At 39.0% G+C, this 15,627-nt stretch overlaps 1 protein-coding gene across 3 annotated transcripts in view; it reads left to right on the top strand.

The window, feature by feature from the left end:
- RAPGEF4 (Rap guanine nucleotide exchange factor 4) overlaps nt 1-15,627 on the top strand; it is a 221,493-nt gene that overhangs the window by 184,289 nt on the left and 21,577 nt on the right. For all 3 annotated transcript variants that reach the window (XM_075070110.1, XM_032784584.1, XM_032784586.1), the window contains 6 exons: nt 3,869-4,019; nt 5,039-5,127; nt 5,665-5,695; nt 5,941-6,019; nt 13,240-13,386; nt 14,115-14,212. In XM_075070110.1, the coding sequence (XP_074926211.1) occupies nt 3,869-4,019; nt 5,039-5,127; nt 5,665-5,695; nt 5,941-6,019; nt 13,240-13,386; nt 14,115-14,212 (595 nt within the window). The remainder of the gene's footprint in view (nt 1-3,868; nt 4,020-5,038; nt 5,128-5,664; nt 5,696-5,940; nt 6,020-13,239; nt 13,387-14,114; nt 14,213-15,627) is intronic.

Below are 15,627 nucleotides of genomic sequence, written 5' to 3'. Positions count from 1 at the left end.
TGATGCAGTGATCTTGTTTCAAATATTACATCTGTGTCAACAGCTTCACTGACTTCCACACCTGAAAAACTTTACCTGCTATACCAACAACTTAGTGACATAGATTTCAGCAGATTGTTCTGAGTTTTCTCTTCAATGCCCAGATAAATTGTTGTGAACTCACGAGCCTAGAGGGGGGTGTTTTTGATTTCACCTGATTCTGAACCTCCAATGAAAACTGTAAAGTAGTTGTAATCATCTGATCAAAAATGTGTCATGTAAACACAACAGTTTAGCCATTAGACCTTTATACTTACATTGGGCAGCTACAGAAAATACATTGTATGTTTTGTTAACTTCATTTACCATCATGCCAACAAGAATTTATACTCCATCACAGTGATGCACATTGGCTTTACACAATTATTAGTTATTAATATAGTTAAATTTTGACTACATGGATAGAAGAACAGACTCAAAACTTGCTTCTGCTTCCTAGCAAAGATATCTTATGCCAACATAACTAAGATCTAAGTACAGAGCTGTAACCATGTTGGTGTTGATTCATGTTTCACAATTAACTGCATATCTGACACTTACTTATTGCAAAAATACATAATATTGTGTTTCTGATTGCAAACCACAATGCATCTGCCACATGTAGAATTAGGAGGTTTTCACTAACTTGCACCATGATAACATTAATAAAGGAGCCATTATGAGCCAAATTAAAAATAAGCAAATGAGCGTAAAAATTACTGGTGTCTGTGGTGAGTCAGTTAATAAGTAGGTAAAAATATGTGAAATAATAAGTGTTTGAAAGGTAGAAACTGCATGAGGAAAATGACTCAGTGGAATGTTAAATTTGCTGCCTGAAATGTTAGAGAGCATAGTCTGCAATATATTATTTATTTCCTATGATCCTTGGATTTACACACTCTCATAAACAGGCTGACATGTTGTTTCCCTAGTCGCATTAAATCCATTCTAAACTAAATTAGAATGCAGATCTCTGTTCATACTCAAAAGCTTAGCAGTCATATAACTGTCCCAGTAACCCTAGTGAAATGCCTAATCTGTATGGGTATTTTTGGTCAGAGGGATATTAGAAAATTCCATGTTCATAAGCCCATCCTTTTTCCAATTAATGCTTTATTCATATGATGCTTTAATGTGGAAGAAAACAAGAGCCCTTGGTGTAATTTTCATACGAAAAGACTGAAATATAGATCTTACAGATGATTTTAATTTCTAATGAAGAGTTTGAAGTCTCTTGGTTGAGCTCTTGAAAGTGTCCTGAATGAACCCCAGTCATTGATTTGACAGAAACAATGGAAAGGAATGTATTCTTAAAGTTCACTATGTCCAGATTCATATCAAAGCTATCATATGTGGGAGAGGCCATGGCTAAAAATTCTTCCAGGGAAGGCAACTCCAAGTTATTACAATCATTCTCTCCCTAATTCACACACAAACATCAGTTTATTGGGAGCAGTTTTTCCTCCCACAATTTATACTATTAGCCTAAAATCAACAAGAGGCAAGGCAAGTGCATGAAGGGTCTGATCCTTCTTCCACTGAAGACAATGATGAAATTCCTATTCAGTTCAATAGGAGCAGGATCTAGGAGGGCCAGGTGTCCAGTTTTCAACCAGAAAGTCTAGTTGAAAAGGGGACCTGACTGTCGAGTCAGATCTACTAAGCAGACTCCCAAAGTCTGGTTACTGCGGGTGGAAGAGGCAGGGAGGCGGCATGTCAGCACCCATGCCACTGTCAGCCCCTACTCAGCCAGGGCCACCTCCTACGTGCATTGGGTGGCTGCAGCTCCTAGCCCCGGCTCTGCAGGCGAGTCTCTCCTGACTCACGCGGGGGGGGAGAGGGGAAAAGCAGTGAGTGATGGAGGGAGACAGAAAGAGGAGTGAATGGGGATGGGGCCTCTGGGGGATGGGGTAGGGCAGGAGCAGGGCCTTGGGGGAAGAGGTGGGGTATGGGTGAGGCCTAGGAGGAAGGGTGGAACAGGGGAGAGGAAGGGGAGGTTCCAGCATTTGCTGGAGTGTCCGATTTTTAAATATTACAAAGTTGGGAACCCTAGCAGGATCAGACTTGAATTAAAGTCAGCATAAGGTCTATAATGGGGCATACAGGCAATTTAAGATTTATGAGGCCAGTATTACCCCATGCCAGATTTTCAATAAAGGACATTTGGGACAGAAAATGAGGTCACTGAGGGAGAGGAAGAAGTCTTGGGAAAGCCATGTGGGCTGCTGATACCTTTGGTTTTAGTGCCCAGAGTGGATTTGTATAATCAGAGGTGGGCTGGAACTTCCCTCTCCCTTCAGTGGTGAGAGATCAAGCTGGTTCTTGGTGGGTCCTGCCTGTCTGTCTGTCAGAACCGGGAGAGCACCACAGGCTTGGAAATGTAATCCCTAGGGCAGGTTAGTAGTGCAAGCATGGGGGAAGGCCTGCTGGGATATAAGGAGGCTGTATAAACCCAGCCTTTCCTAGAGGTAATAGACCAGGAAGCAGGCAAGCTGTACTGATGGTCTCTCCCATAAGTAGACCTCTCTGTATTTATTACGTGTGAATTTTGTTTTGCTTTGCAGTGATTCTGAGACAGACTCTTCCAAAGAGATTCTGTGAGACCATGTAGACATCTTCACTCTCCCCCACTTTTTTCTTTCTGCAAATTGAAATAAAGCTTCCCTGGCCCCAAACTTCCAACCAAAAAGGGAGCCTTTTCTGTTTACAATTCCATGGACATGCTTTCTATTTATTTATTTCTGTGTAAGGCCCCTTATGTGGCTAAGCAGCCTAAGCTTAAGTACAAGCTGAATGAAGCCTTTAAATAACACTCAGGCCAGTTGAATTTACAGAGTTCACAAATTATATACCATTACATACTGCATTTTACATTTGCATTATTTGATCTAATCATGCATGATATGACTCAATACAATATTTAAAGAAAATGTTTTCCTAAACCTAGTCTCAATGGGCCCAATTCTCCCCAGTGAATATCTGCTCATTACAATGGAGGTACACCAGAGGTGCATTTGGCTTAATGTTACTAAAATAAAATCTTGATTCAATAAATCTCTTGAACCTACCTCCCTCTGGTTGGGGAGAGGGTCCACAGGCCAACCCCCCGCTCTCTAGTCTGCTCCCCATAGATTTTTAGAGGCATCAGTGCAGTCTTTTAAACAAGCCCAGTGTTCTTTAGATTAAAGTTGTAGATACAGGAGTGACACTTCAGAGGTGTGCTGTCCTTTGTGGTACTTACAAGATATGTGCATGCAGAAACTATGTTTTGGTGCAGTTTGTTTATATCTTTATCTTTTTTTACATTTTTTTTCCTTTTCAGAAAAAGTTCTTGCATCTATTTCCATGTTTTTGCAATTAAAAATTTAAAGGAGTAAAGCCACCATTTGTTAAATATGTAGCTTTATATTTTATTGTTTATGTTATTAAATGCATGTCACAAAGTGCTGTGCACAGGATATGATACACAGCTAACCTATGTGACAGATTCCTTGTTCTTCTACCAGAAGAACAGAACTGATGTTCTCTTTAGATGAAGTGATTAACCACCTTTCCCTGGCTCTTAAGTGTCATCTCTCTTGCTCCATTATAAAGCTGTGACAAACAGTCTGATTGTGATTCTTGATACCTTCCTAAGAAAATGCCCTCTATTGTTTCATGAATGGTGCTACTGAGAGGCTTCATTATACCTTTATAATATGGTAAGAAACAAAAAAGGTGTCTAAATCTGACCCTCTAACCTCATTGATCATGAAATTCCTTCTGGAAAGCCCCCGAAAGGAGTAATTTCCTCAATTCTTACTGTATTGGACCTCTTAACGCATAAATATTTTCCTTGACACCTTGGCACTTACCATGCCCAGCCTTCCCAAGGTTCAGAGCAGGAGAAAATGGATTATGCACTTAATAATAAAAGGCGAGTCATCCGACTGGTTCTACAGTGGGCTGCTTTGTATGGAGATCTACTACAAGAGGATGAAGCAGCAATGGCCTTTCTGGAGGTACAGTGCGATTGCTATTGTATCATTATACTGAAGAGCAGCTACCAAAGAGGATTTGCATAAATCCACTTCACAGCCTTTAGAATTCTGTTAATAAGAATGTAGATGCCATAGATAATTTTAAAGTGCAATGTTCTGTTTGTGTTTTCTTTCTCAGTTTTGGCTGCAGAGTACACACGTGATTGGTTTTTATTTTAATGCACAACGATGAAGAGGGCTCTGACAACAGCAGAACCATTGTAGTTCTGCTGTGCAGGGGTGAGAGGCAGGATTTCACCAAGGGAGAATAGACCCTCTGCATGCTACAAACCCTGTCATGTAGATTGTTTGTTTGAATCTTGTTGGGATGTGCCAGGGAGGGGCTAGAGGATCTGTCACTATGTGAAGCCAAAGACCACTCCATCTCCAACTGCTCTGCAGCCACACTGGCTGCTGTAGCCTGGAATCCTTGCCCCCAAGGTCCCTGCAGATCTCCCATACATGCAGTCTAGCTACAGCATTTGACCCATAACAATGTCAATTGTTATGAAGATTGTAAACTCTTTGGGGGCAGGTACCCTGCCTTTGTATTTGCTCTGTGGTCCATTTGGGGTGTCATATAAGGAATAACAACAACAACAACAATGGTGAGTTTGCTCCTTTAAAACAAAATGACCTAACTGTAAGAGTGTTTCACTGCATTATGTATAAAATTATAAGTATAGAGTATTGGCTTTGGCAGGGCAGTGCTTAATTAGAAAAAGCACATTCACATCTGTCTCACATTTTTACTATCATGCTTCCTTCCTGTATGTGCAGTTTTAATTTAAATCCACTGGAGTTACACAAACAGAAGGAATACAGGAATAGGCCCAGAATTTGAGTGTTGTGGGGCATGTTATTGTTCCCCTATTCACTAAGCTGGGTCTCACTCTTAGTAATCAGTAAACTGGCATATGTAAGTTCACTAATCCTTTATCCTTTTAGGTACAACTCATCTATCGTTTTGTTATTCAAAGACTGTTCTGTATCATTCACAGGAATTTTATGTATCTGTGTCAGATGATGCAAGAATTATTACAGCACTAAAAGAGCAACTCTCAGAGCTAGAGAAGACTGTAAAACAAATGTAAGGTCTTTACTTTTTTGGTTCATTTCACAACTAAATACCCAGTGAAAAATGTCTGTCTTAGAGCTGGCTGGAAAGTGTTCCCCAAATCCATGGGAAGCTTTCAAGATGGCTGCTCTAACAGAAAAATTCTTCCATGCATGCATGTTCAGACAAGCATATGTGACACTTTTTCTCTGTATGAACATTCTTGGAAATACCAAATTCACTTGTAAATGTTCACAGACAGAATATGAAAAGAATTGTAAATTCCACTGAAGCAAAGAGATCAGACTAGATAATCTAATGGTTCCATCTGGCCTTAGTCTATGAAGCTATGAACAAAATTGCAAATTAATATTTATGTACAATTTTTGCAATATTTGCCCAATCCTAGTTTAGACTATGATAATCTTCCTTTATTTTCTTAGTATAAAACATGTATGAATACCTAGATACAATGGTTTGGAGAGTGGTCAATGTCTAAACTGATATATTGCAGGAAATATCTTCCAAAATATATTTAATGATACAGTATGCTTTTTCTGCTTTCTATAGTTCAGAAGAAACTAAGGCGCCACAAAAGAAGGTAAATGGATTTTGTCTGGCAATTTTCTAAAACAAAGGCTTTGCTTTAAGACTTACAGACTTTCCTTTTCAGTAACATACAATTTATTAGAACAACACGAATTGAAATATTTTCAAGAATTACACTGCAAATGTATTTGTTTTACTTTTTCACCTGCATCTTTGATATAGTATGTCTGATTAGATCTACTCCACATTTCTTCTTGCATTTATGACTATGGGATTTTGTTTGTTTGTTTCTGGCAGCACAAAGTACTTTTGCAGCAGTTTAATACAACTGATGACAGAGCTCAAAAACGCCAGCCAATCAGGGGGAGTGATGAAAGTAAGTATATACATACAGGGGTTTGCGGCACTCTGTTTTCTGATGTTTGTAATAAATTTTTCACTTCTGGGGCAGAGATCAAAATAATCATAAGTATCCCCAATTTATAAATCTGGGCCAAAAACATGTTTGCATTTCCTTGCTTAACATGGTGCTTAGTCACTGATTTTAATATAACTTCCTCAGAGGAAAAAATACACTTCCTCAGATCCTTTAAAATTAATAAACAAAGCAGTTTGAAAAACAGCACTAGCAAGATGTAGGTGTATAGTACATGTGCAATGAGTGATCAGTAACACACATGACACTGAGGCTCTTCCTCCCCACTAGTTACGCATGGGTGTAACTCTGTAGATTTAATTGGAGTTACATTGTCATAAAATGTGTGTAAATAGAATGGCGAGTCAGGCTCTGGATCTCTTGCCTATGACAGAAAGGTCTATTAAATAGAAGCCTATGTTTGCTCGTATGAACCATTTTGTCTTTAGTTTGACTCCCATGCAGAGTTGAAAATAAAATTTACGTCAGTGCCTCAGACTGAGACTTTCAGCTCTACTCACTTTTCAGACTTTCTTTTTATTTTGGACTGGAGAAGCTCCTCTGTGTGGAGGCAGATTGGAGACCTGGCTCTGTGATTTATCCATTGTAACCGAAGATATTTTAAAAATCCCATAAATCCTGGCACCTTTTCCCAACTGTTAGTCAACATTTCAAACAGGTGTTAAAAATGTATCTTCACAATAAAAGCTGCCCCAGCTTCGAACCCAGCATTGTTCTGTCAGTCAGGGGACACTTTGGATAACTGTAGGAACAGTAGTAATAAAAATATAGCCAAAATGCAAGGCTGCACAGCTAGGATCAAAAAATGGATTTATAGAATAGGAGACTGTGCCCTGGAAAGCAGTGATCTGAAAAGAACGTCATTGTTGGTAAGTAAACGAATGTGAGCTCCCAGTGTGAAGCTCCAGCAAAAAGGGCTACCATGATTCTTAGCTGTATAAAGTAAAGAATATCAAGGAGGTGGCATTATATTTGTATATGGCATTAGTGAGACCACTGCTGGAATGTTGTACCCGGTTCTGGTATCCAGACTTTAGAATGGATGCTGAAAAGTTGAAGAGGGTTCAGAGAAGACCTACAAGAATAACTCATGGTCTGGAAACCAGGCCTTACAGTGAGGAACTTAAGAGTTCAATCTATTTAGTTTATGGAAGAGAGGTTTAAGAGGTGACTTGATGATGGTCTATTAGTACCTAAACAAGGAGCGGTTAACTGATATTAGAGGACTATTTAATGTATCAGACAGAAACACAGCAAGATCCAATGGCTGGAATTTGAAGTCAGCAATATTCAGACTGGAAATGAGATACAAGTTTTTAGCAGTGTGGATAATTACCTATTGACACAGGTTACTAAAGGATATGGTCAATTCTCCATCAGTTGGAGTCTTTAAATCAAAACTGGATTAAAAATGTGTTGTAGCCCATCAATTGACTGGATTTGCTGCAGGAATTACCAGGAGAAATTCTGTAGCTTGTCTCATACAGGAGGTCAGGCTATATGATCATAATGGTCCCTTCTGCCCTTAAAATCCATGCATTTATGAGTAATGACATTTATAATTATGAATGCTACAGTTAGAGTAGTCAAATCTCATGGCTGAAGGTGTTTGCTGATTGCCACAGAGAACACTAAGGAATTCCCCCTGCCCATGTCCGGCACTGCCAGTTGGCCAGGTGCATTATTGATAGAAGGGAGTTGCCTGCCTGGAAGTAGGAATGGGCGCTGCAGGAGCCAGGATCATGTACTTAATGGATCAACAACCTGATCTCATTTATCTGTGTTCTCTCCTCACTGAAGTCAATAGAGCAGGCGTCCCCAATGCGGTGCCCACGGGCGCCGTGGCACCCACGGGGGCATCCTGGCCGGCGGTCAAGCATCCGCGAAAATGCCACCAAAATTCACAATAAGGAGATACTAGGCTCCTCGGTGCAACTTAGAACAATTTACAGCCTGAACTAAGTTGAACCAGCTGCTTATGGCCCTAAGTGCCATTACAGCAACTAAGGATCAGAAGAGCTTAGAGACACCTTGGCCATGCCGTCTTTCCTCAGCCGTGCTTCAGGCGCTGGTCTCCTGATTGTATGCATAGGAGCCTGCAGAGCAGTGCTGCGCCAGCTGAAGGCCCTGTCCTCTGGAAGCTGGTTAAGCTGGCTTTAGGGCACTTTGCCCTGGGACAGTGGACCATGACTGCTGTACTGCTGTCTAGCTCTGGGTTTCTGACTTTTTCACTTCTAAAACTATGTTAGCATGGTCTCCCTCTTCTTTTGTCCTCCGTTAGATCTGCACGTCCTTGAGCAAATACCAGCTGCCTCTCCCATTCTGGCATGGAAAATCACAATAAGGAGATACTGGGCTCCTCAAATTTTGGTGGGATCAAGTTCTCACTCCCAAAAATTGAAAAGCAAGGACCCCATTCTGTCTTTCTCCCAGCTAACTCCTCACCTCACTCTTCCCTCACATTAGCCTCTTTCACACTTTCTCCAGTTTTGAATCATTTTTTTAATTAGGTCAAGACACAGTTTAAATAGTGCCGTACCCGATACGATTTTCTTTCTTAACAGTTTCTCCAACCTGAGATAGGGACAGCATTTCCAGCAAGTGAGCAGGTCACTGAGGCAGGGACAGTAAGAACATCAGGCATGAAGCAGGGTTCCCAGGCATCCTTTTTAGTGTATTGGTCTGTGCTCTCTGAAGAAAATAGTGTCCTGCATCACTGTATATCTCTGTGTCTCTCTCTCTTCCCTCCACCCCAACAACACACTGTCAATAAAATCACTCTTACCCTTACCACTATTCATCTCCCATTTACCTATGCAGACACCAACTCATTCACCGTCCCCCTCATACACCATCATGACCAGAAGGGGCCCTGATAGCATCCTGAATTATTAAGGTTTCTGTCCCTTATACGTGATGAAAATCTTGATACATTTGATTGGGAAACTGGTGTTAGTCTGTTATGATTTATTACCCATCCTAGGCAAGAGTGCCACATGTGGAAATTTCTAGCTCTCTGTAGATTGCAAATCTCATGTTGATTCACGGAAAGTACTTTGTAAATTACACATACCATGCCATGTTTTAAGAACTAGGCAATGTAGGAGGTACAAACTTCTAAAGAACTTTATCTTTAAGACTTACAGATGCATATTGTGACGACATCTTGTGTTTTACTCTGCTTGTTAATATACTAGTCCATCTTCTGAGAAAGCTGACAGCATACAGGGAGACAGAGCAAGAATTATTTCCAAAGATGAGTTGCAGTAGATCTAAACAGCAGGTGCACAGCACATCTTCTATAATTTAATTCATTTCCAAATCTTTAACATTTGAGAGAGAACATCCAGTTCAATACTCCAGCAGTGGATAAGGTACTTGAAAACGAAGAGCAATCTTGCACTGGCGTCTGGAAAGATCTGATTACTCATAGATATTTTCCATCTCTGATGTCTTGTATTCCGTGTCCACTCCGTCCTTCAGAACAATCTGAAGGCTTACTCCAAAGCCTGCAGAAATCAATGGACAGATTTGCACTGACTTCAGTGTGCTCTGTATCAGGCATGCCTTTTTTTTTTTTCCATATCTCAAATCTCATCTTGAATCTTTTTTCTCCATTTTAGCTGACAGTCAACATTAAATTCTACTTGCCTTTCTTTTTTCCATTGCTGCATCCTTCCACCCTCTTTCCCCCTTCTACTAGTTTGCTAGGATATTTACTTTCATCTCTATTGCTTGTTCCTTTTGTTCTACTTGTTCCTTTGTCCCTTGTTCCTTTTGTTCTACTTTACCTCAGTATGTCATTTTATATAGTATGTTGCTGTATCCAACTCCTGTATTATCTTTCTGTTCTACCTCTCATAGCAAAGTGTTTTATGATGCTAGGTATGGAGAATGCTATATGTAAAATGCATAGTATTTCATTAGAGCCAGGACTCCAGGTATGTCCTGTTGATAGAGCAAGCATCATATTTTGATTAAATTGATATTTTAGAAAATTAATTGGTATTGTATTAAAAAAAATCCTAACTACTACAGAAACCCATTGGCTCTGGCCTCTGTGGACTCCATTAAAGTAGCATTGCTAAAAAATACAGCACTAGTCCATATTATCTCATTCTGGAAATCTCCACCAGACTGGAAGAGAGACAGTGTCTGTACTCTTTGACCCTCCTCAGCCCAGTCCCTGCCCTCCCCCTAGCATGGAGCCAGATCTGTGGAGTAGGATTAGTTGAAGTCCATTCCACATGTGGAGGCAGCTGGTCACTCTCTTCTTCTGTATGAATAGGAGAAGAGTCATGCATGGAAGGGGCCCTCCATGTGGGGATCTGTGAGTGGAAACAACCAGGACATTGTGTATTCACAGGCTTTGTGCTGATGAACCAGTATCACATGTACAGAGATCCACAAGTGTTCATCTGATATATGTATTTCATACCTCCATAGGATTCTAGGGGCATCTTGCCATGGATGTACATCACATATTCAGAGAGCCATAATTTGGATCTCTCCCCTTTGGATTTACACAGAGTCGTAGAATGTAAAGCCAGAAGGGACTACCAGATCATCTAGTCTGACTTCCTGTATATCACAGACCACTAACTACCACCCAGCCACCAACAGCCACCATAAGGCCACACAGATGAGCTTCCTCCATGGAAGCAATATCACATTCTATAGGGTTATATAGCAATTGAGCCCAAGGCTATACATTTCTCATTGATAGGACAGGCACCAAAGTGAACATAAGCTATTTGGCTTGGTTTGGCAGTTGGGCTAAAGGAGGTCTTTGCTTGCTTCCTCTTTTGGCTTGAATTTATGCCACTTCTGTCCTGCTCTTTACTGGCTGATGTAACATCATTGCAGTCTCTGCAACAATATGACCTTGTATTTCCTATTATTTTATGGGGCAATTCTTACTATATTGTATTTTTATAGTGCTGTCAATTAATCGCAGTTAACTCACGCGATTAACTCAAAAATATTAATCACAATTAAAAAAATGAATTGCAATTAATCACAGTGTTAAATAATAGAATACGAATTGAAATATATTAAATATTTTGGGATGTTTTTCTACATTTTCAAATATATTGATTTCAGTTACAACACAGAATACAAAGTGTACAGTCCTCACTTTATATTATTATTTTTGTTGACAAATATTTCCACTGTAAAAATCATAAACAAAAGAAATAGTATTTTTCAGTTCACCTCACACAAGTACTGTAGTGAAATCTCTTTATTGTGAAAGTGCAATTTACACATATAGATTTTTTTTTGTTACGTAACTGCACTCAAAAACAAACTAATGTAAAACTTTAGAGCCTACAAGTCCACTCAGTCCTACTTCTTATTCAGCCAATGGCTAAGACAAGTTTGTTTACATTTACAGGAGATAATGCTGCCAGCTTCTTATTTACAATGTCACCTGACAGTGAGAACAGGCATTCGCGCGGCAATTTTGTAGCCAGCATTGCAAGGTATTTACATGCCAGATATGCTAAACATTCATAACATTCATACGTACCTTTATTCTTCGGCCACCATTCCAGAGGACATGCTTCCAGGCTGATGATGCTCATTAAAAAATAATATGTTAATCAAATTTGTGACTGAACTCCTTGGAGGAGAATTGTATGTCTCCTGCTCTGTTTTATCCACATTCTGCCATATATTTCGTGTTACAGCAGTCTCGGATGATGACCCAGCACATGTTGTTTGTTTTAAAAACACCTTCACTGAAGATTTGACAAAATGCAAAGAAGGTACCAATGTGAGATTTCTAAAGATAGCTACAGCACTCAACCAAAGGTTTAAGAATCTGAAGTGCCTTCCAAAATCTGAGAGGGACAAGGTGTGGAGCATGTTTTCAGAAGCCTTAAAAGAGCAACACTCTGATGGGGAAACTACAGAACCCAAACCACCAAAAAAGAAAGTCAACCCTCTTCTGGTGGAATCTGACTCAGATGATGAAAATGAACATGTGTTGGTCCACACTACTTTGGATTGTTATCGAGCAAAACTCATCATCGACATGGATGCATGTCCTCTGGAATGGTGGTTGAATCAGGGAGGGACATATGAATCTTTAGCGCATCTGGCATGTAAATAACTTAGCGATGCTAGCTACAACAGTGCCACACAAATGCCTGTTCTCAGTTTCAGGTGACATTGTAAACAAGGAGCGAGCATGATCTCCTGCAAATGTAAACAAACTTGTTTGAGCAATTGGCTGAACAAGAAGTAGCACTGAGTGGACTCAGAGGCACTAAAGTTTTCCATTGTTCTATTTTTTAATTAAGTTATTTTTTGTACATAATCCTACATTGGTAAGTTCAGCTTTCATGATAAAGAGATTGCACTACAGTACTTATATTAGGTGAATTGAAAAATACTATTTCTTTTGTTTTTTACATTGCAAATATTTGTAGTAAAAATAAATATAAAGTGAGAACTGTACACTTTGTGTTCTGTGTTGTAACTGAAATTTGAAAATGTAGAAAATGTCCAAAAATATTTAAATACATGGTATTCTATTATTGTTTAACAGCACGATTAAGCATGTTTAATTTTTTTAATTGCTTCAGAACCCCAGTTTTTTACAATTGTATGTTTGTTGCAAGGCCATTTCCTCTCATTTTCCGAAACATTCTTGATTTCTCAATAATATATTTAAATATAAAAAAGGGACACTAGAACAAATGCAATGCAGCTTAAATTAAGCTTTGATTGTGATCATTAATCTGTTATCAAATCTGGTTTTGTAAATATGTAAACTTTATATTGTATGTAGAGCATTTATAGCCAATTTTTCTTAAGTTTTGAAAAAAGAAAAATCACTTATTTAATATTTGACTATCCAGTGGCCTGAAACTTAAGGAAATATCAAGTGATACTGCCTTTTATTAATAATATGGTAACACTGGAATTTCTGATATCGTATAATTTGCTAGAAGTTCCTGCAAATCAGTTATTGAAATTAGTCAAACTTTAGAACAATTAGCAATCTTGGAGCTACAGTATCAAATAAACTTGTGGCGACCTGCTAGTGTTTGTTATATCTGTGAGCAATTGGTTATTGAAGTACAGCAAATAGTTTGCACAGTAAACTGTATTCGGTTATGTAGAGTATTCACAATGCACTCTTTTGTCTTTAGTTCTGTTTAAGGTATACTGTATAGATCACACCTACACTACTATCCGCGTGCCGGTGGTGGCCTCTGTTAAGGAAGTGATCAGCGCGGTAGCAGATAAACTGGGTTCTGGAGAAGGCTTGATCATAGTAAAGATGAGTTCAGGAGGAGGTATGGTTTTTGAATGATCTTTAATGCTTCTCATTTAAAATGAAGCACAAAACCAATGATAGTTTGGTAAAGGCTATTCCAGTACATTTTAATATATGTTCAACTAATATGAAATTTCTTCCTTAGGAGCAAATCCTGTCCCACTTTTTTGCAGTTGCAGCATTTTTTTGTTTCAATTGTGGGTGACAGGCAGCCTTCTTAGCATACCCAGGGAGAGAATGATTCATAAATCAATTTATAAGCTCTTCTTTACCTGTGATCTGCACTCCACTCCATTTTTTAGGACTGCCATGATGAGGGCTCAGGCTGAGTACAGTTGCCTGAGGGTGTGGTGAAATGCACTTACTGACTTTCAAGTCTGTTTTGGAATACAAACAGCTATCTAATCTCTCCCTGCTCGAGAGAATGGTGATCTAATTACTGTTGGGTTTTGGTGCTGTGGTAGTTTCTAAAGGTTGCTATGCATGATCCCTGACTCTTGATTTCAGTCTGCAGGTTAGGATTCCATGTCCCAGATCAATGGGGATTTCATTTGAGCTTTGCTCTTTTATATATTGAGGTCACTTTTCTTCAGTAAGTGGGTTCTTGCAGTCATCTACCTTGTATCTAGGGCATTCACTATACTCATTCAAGTAATGCACATATCTACTAATTTCTTGTTGTTGTTAGGTCACTGCTGTTAATTCCACATGCATTTAATAGGCAATTGTATGATTTCATTTTTATAGAAAAGGTTGTGCTCAAACCTAATGAAGTTTCAGCATTTACGACTCTCAGTGTTAATGGACGTCTGTTCGCTTGCCCAAGAGACCAATTTGATTCCCTGGTATGTATGTATGTATACTGTTCTCAGCATTGCAAATCAGAGAGCTTCTTTGGAACTTAACTTTCCAGATACTGTAAAAGCTTTGTTATCTGGCATGTTGAAAAATGGGGGGTGCCAGTTAGTCAAAAATTCCAGCTAACTAAGAGTTATACTTAACAATGGAATACCAATTTTCAAAGAATTAGAATACAATAAAATGAATAAAGTATAAAATAGTATACAGGTACTCACCAATCCAGTAGTAGCACTGCACTGCAGAGTGCTTGGTTTCTTGAAGCACTTAGGTGTTTACAGGTAAAGTTTTCTATACAGTAGGCTACCCTATAACACTACATCACAATGTGCAGTGTATGGCGTACAGCTACATCACTAAAAATACACTCAACACTAAAACTATACTGAACATAATTTATTCTTTCTTTGATTTGAAGACACTTTAGGATCTTGCAGTGCCTCAGGACCATCATTATCAATACAAATTACCGTTGTAGATGTAGAAGGTGTAGGGGATTGGGCTGAATCTGTAATGACCCTATGACACATCCTGGAAGCTGCTTTTTTGAATAAATCCCTGATATCAGCTTGCTTACTTGTGTTCTGCCTCTTTTCCATAAAAGTAGATTGCAGAATGTTCAATTGCATAACTTCCTGAGCAGTATACTAGTCCCAGTTACTAGACTGAAGATTTGTATTGGGAGATAGCAGAAATGCGGGTCAATAGAGCTTTCTGTTTGATCAAGTGCCAGATAACACAACTTTTACTGTACTTTGAACACTAGTAGCTCAAAAGTTTCTTGCCCCATTCTGCCTTTTGAATGTCTTAGCTCATCTGAGAGATTCAGAGTGAAAATTTTGTCACAGTGCTGTGGGAAAAGCGCCCTTATTTAAAAAAAGAAAAAGAAAAAAAAAGGATAATAGTATCATTTCTTAAACTAGGGCAAAAATTGTTCTCTTATCCACACAGCAAATTTTGACTCCAATATTCTAAATGGAACTGAGTATGTAGGCAGAGGAAAATATTATAACCTAGATCTGTGGTGCAGATCTGATTATAGAATTATCTTCTTCTGACCCCCCCGTCCCCGTTTGTATAAGGGGAGTTAGATGTTATCAATTGAAGTATTATATAGACTTGATTCATGCAGTAAGTGCTTTAAAACCATTTCTGCCTGCCCCCCCTCCCCCCAAATACCATGACAAAATCACAGAAAATATTCTAAGTAGAAAGTCTGGATTTCCTTAAGTAAAATTGTTCATAAGTGCTTATTCATACAGTAACTTTAACAATGTCCATGGGGCCTGTTGTTATGAAGCTTGATTTTTACTGTACATTTTGTTCCTTTTACTTCATTAAAAACAACTGTCATTGCCAAGCCATGTCACCATAAACTCTATTATTCCAGACCTCCGGTATG

This window comes from Chelonoidis abingdonii, chromosome 10, assembly GCF_003597395.2.
Source record: "Chelonoidis abingdonii isolate Lonesome George chromosome 10, CheloAbing_2.0, whole genome shotgun sequence".
Taxonomy (NCBI): domain Eukaryota; kingdom Metazoa; phylum Chordata; order Testudines; family Testudinidae; genus Chelonoidis; species Chelonoidis abingdonii.
The sequence above is the reverse complement of the archived record's forward strand: the minus strand, read 5'-3'. Positions and strand labels throughout refer to the sequence as shown.